This window comes from Sinocyclocheilus grahami, unplaced genomic scaffold, assembly GCF_001515645.1.
Source record: "Sinocyclocheilus grahami isolate Dianchi unplaced genomic scaffold, SAMN03320097.WGS_v1.1 scaffold1192.1, whole genome shotgun sequence".
NCBI lineage: Eukaryota > Metazoa > Chordata > Actinopteri > Cypriniformes > Cyprinidae > Sinocyclocheilus > Sinocyclocheilus grahami.
Genome location: NW_015506371.1, coordinates 121,234 through 124,511, shown reverse-complemented (window position 1 = coordinate 124,511; position 3,278 = coordinate 121,234). Strand labels below are relative to the sequence as shown.

The 3,278-nt window shown below is 42.7% G+C and overlaps 1 protein-coding gene across 1 annotated transcript in view; it reads left to right on the top strand.

The window, feature by feature from the left end:
- Positions 1-539: 539 nt before the first annotated feature.
- LOC107567843 (uncharacterized) overlaps positions 540-3,278 on the top strand; it is a gene marked incomplete at its 5' end in the record, with an annotated part of 15,198 nt that continues 12,459 nt past the window's right edge. Inside the window, 3 exon segments of the mRNA XM_016253608.1 lie at positions 540-558; positions 810-927; positions 1,011-2,892. Of these exon segments, the coding sequence (XP_016109094.1) occupies positions 540-558; positions 810-927; positions 1,011-2,892 (2,019 nt within the window).

The window sequence follows — 3,278 nt, the reverse complement described above, 5'->3', positions numbered from 1 at the left end:
GCCATACAAGTAAACATTTTTGGGTCAACTATTCTTCGAGGACTTAGGATGGAAATGTGGTGGCTTCTGCCGCTTCTGTGAGAAATCACTCTCGGAGTCTTGAGGTTTTGATGTCAGAAGACTTTATTATCAGAGACAATGAAACTGAGAAACTGCAGAGAATCTGTCGAGTTTGTGTCTGGACACTCTACTACATATTTTTTTAGGCTGTGCCAATGTGGAGGACCATGAAAGTACCCACAGAACTTCTTTGAGCTATCTTAAACTTCTCTTGCAACCATTAAAAGTTGGAGCATTCTTGCAGACACTCAAGTTTAGATGTACTAACAGGTTGACATGTCCTTATCAGGTCACTGGTAATTTGTCAGGCACACAAAAACATAATCTCAGACCAGTTCCTTTTAATAAGTATGTTTTTACCTTTCCAGACCCCTGCAGAGATCATCTGCCAGCAGCATGGACAAAGTATGCATGATTCAGAGGCTGGCAGACCGTACACAGATGGACTGTTACTACCTTCTGGTAAATCATTGTGAGTCCTAAGTTCGGTGCAACTAGGTACAGAGAGCAGGTGTATTTATACAGTGGGCTTCAAAGATCTGAGATCACATTGAAAATCAGGGATTCAAATTTATTTAAAACTGTAATTAAGCAGTTTTTGGATTTGGGGGGAAAATAATTTCTCAGAAGTTTGAAATCCACTGTACATTACTTCATGCCACAAAGCAAGTTAGCTCCTAATGTGTTTCTTTTGATTTTTCTATAATTACATTTATTATATATATAATTAAATTTATTTTCTTTTTCAGAGTTTCAGGATAGCCATTTGTCACCTGCACTTACCCTGCTTCCCTGCCTGGACAAATCTCACCTTCTTTCTGACTCCACATTTTTTCATCATACAGATGCAGAATTTGTCCCTCTTCGGTATTGTTTGTTTAGTCATGTTCAAATTTGTCTTTACCTTTTTGTATTTTTAGATAATATTTTCTCTTTTTTTGTGTACACAGGGGATTTCCTGATTTCTCGGTTATGTCTGAGAGATGCCCTAAGACTTCAAATGTAGCTGTAACTGATGATTCCCACCTCCAAAATACTATTCATGACCAGGCTGCACTTTCCCAGCACCCGTTGGTGGGTGATAAAAGCTGCTGTTCACTGTCCCAGCACAGCCTGTCACCTGGAGACCATCAGGACCACGGGAGTTCTTCATATGGTGCTGAGGACAAAATCAACAGACATATGGAAGGAGAGGAGCAGACCATTGCAGAGCAGCTTAGTGAGGGAATGTCTGCTCGGCTCTTATTAGAGTTCAAGGACAAGGATGTTATTGTGGCTTTTAGTGACAGCAGTGCCATTTCTTCTGCATCTGAATCTGCCTCAAATCACCAAAACACAAACAAAAGCCAGTCAGATCCTTCCATGAATCTTCAAAAAAGCAGAGATCAGCCCCAAGGGGGCTCATTGTCATTATCATCTTCATTTCAGAAGGCTGTAGATGTGTCAAATATAACTTTTCATGGCTCACGGATGCTTTCACACCAAACAACTGACCATCTCCATGATCAGCTTCTGTCTGCAGGACAAAGAGGCTCCATCTCGGCACCAGCAAGTAGGCACCATAGTGGGAACAAAAGCTCTCATAGTGGACTATGTGTCTCACCAACTGGTGAAGGTGTGATGCATGTACCAGATCTGCAGAGAGCGCTTTGGAGTTCCGGTCATCTAACAGCAGCAGATGGTTCATTCTTGAGCTCTCAGCCTGTGTCTCAGTCCACACCTGCGCTACCTCTTGTGAGACCCCCACCAGCATTGACCAAACTCTCACTCATACACTCCAAACTTGAGCTTGTTGCTTCTGTGGCTACATCGTCCCAAAACAATCACTCCATAACTGGCTTAATTCCATCGTTGGACCTAAGAGATCAACATTCCTTTCCCATCCACTCTCAAACAACAGCTACAGTTCCTAGTGGACCTTCAGAGACTGTGCAAACAATGTCACATGCCCATCCCATTTCAAACAAACAAGTTTCTACTCCTGATTTAAATCCACAGGCCTCTGATACACCTCACTTCAACACTCAGCACTTTTACTCTGGTGCAATGTTAAAAGATAAGGTCCCTCCTTTGGCCCATGGGAGAGTACACTCTCTTCCCAGTTTGAGCTACTTACAAAAAGTAGATGCCTGGAAAGCCAATCAAAGTTCTAGCAGGTCATTTTATGATAATTTGGCTCTACAGGGGTTTGATGGTGTGTCACCCAAGAAAAAAGCACAGGGTGTGGTGTCTGACACACTTAATCACATGCTTTCTCGAGACACGCGTCTGACATTTGGTGCTAATTCCAGCTCCCAGATGACTCAACCACTTTCCTCTTCTCATTCTGGAAGCGGCTCACCCCGTCGAGTGGATGTGTGTAGAGGACAAGCATCTGAGTCACCTGTCAATCGCTCACACTCTCACTCCTCCCTGAGCTCTGTGGTGACCTCTATTCAGAGAGACACAGGTACACACAGCCAGCAAGTTCTAGTGGCACAATCTAATGACATAATTCCTGTTACCAGATCGTTTGACCATCAGTTGTCCTTAGTTTCAGGTGAAAGGGGTGAAGGAAGGAATAGCTCAGCTCCTCACATGGATAAAATCTCGGTCAAGATGTCTCCTCTCCTCAGTCTGGGTCGCTTCAGTGACGTGTCATCAAGCCTCAATATGAGCAGCACTCTCTCTAGCTCTCAAGGCAGTTGCCATGGCGAGCAGAGAATGCGAGCATCAGTGGGAGCCACCTCTTCTGTAGTGAGTCTTGAGGTTGATAATTATGCACCCTACTGGACTTCCAGACCTGCCTCCCCTCCTCACACTAGGGAACTCAACATTGAAGATAGGATCCCTGTAAGTTCATAGTGCTGTAGAAGAACTAGTAGGATGCACTTAAAGTCGGCATGAAATGCAATTCCCTGTCTAAGTTCTAAGTAATTTATCAAAATGTCATACTGGATGTGAAACTGACTGACTTCTCTTTTGTAATTTCTCCAGTCATCTAGTCTGCTTAAACCTCGCCTTTTCTTACAATCAACATCAAATCAACAACCTTTGGATATAATGTTTTCCCTTTTTTGATGATCTGTTTCTGTTGCTACTTCTGTTACATTGTGACTTTAAAGATAACATGAATTCAAAATATTCAAACTCACATTCAGGTCTGTAATCTGGTATGAAATATTCTGCTGGAAAAAATCATGGTAATGTTGGATGGATAAAATCAAATGCTACCATCT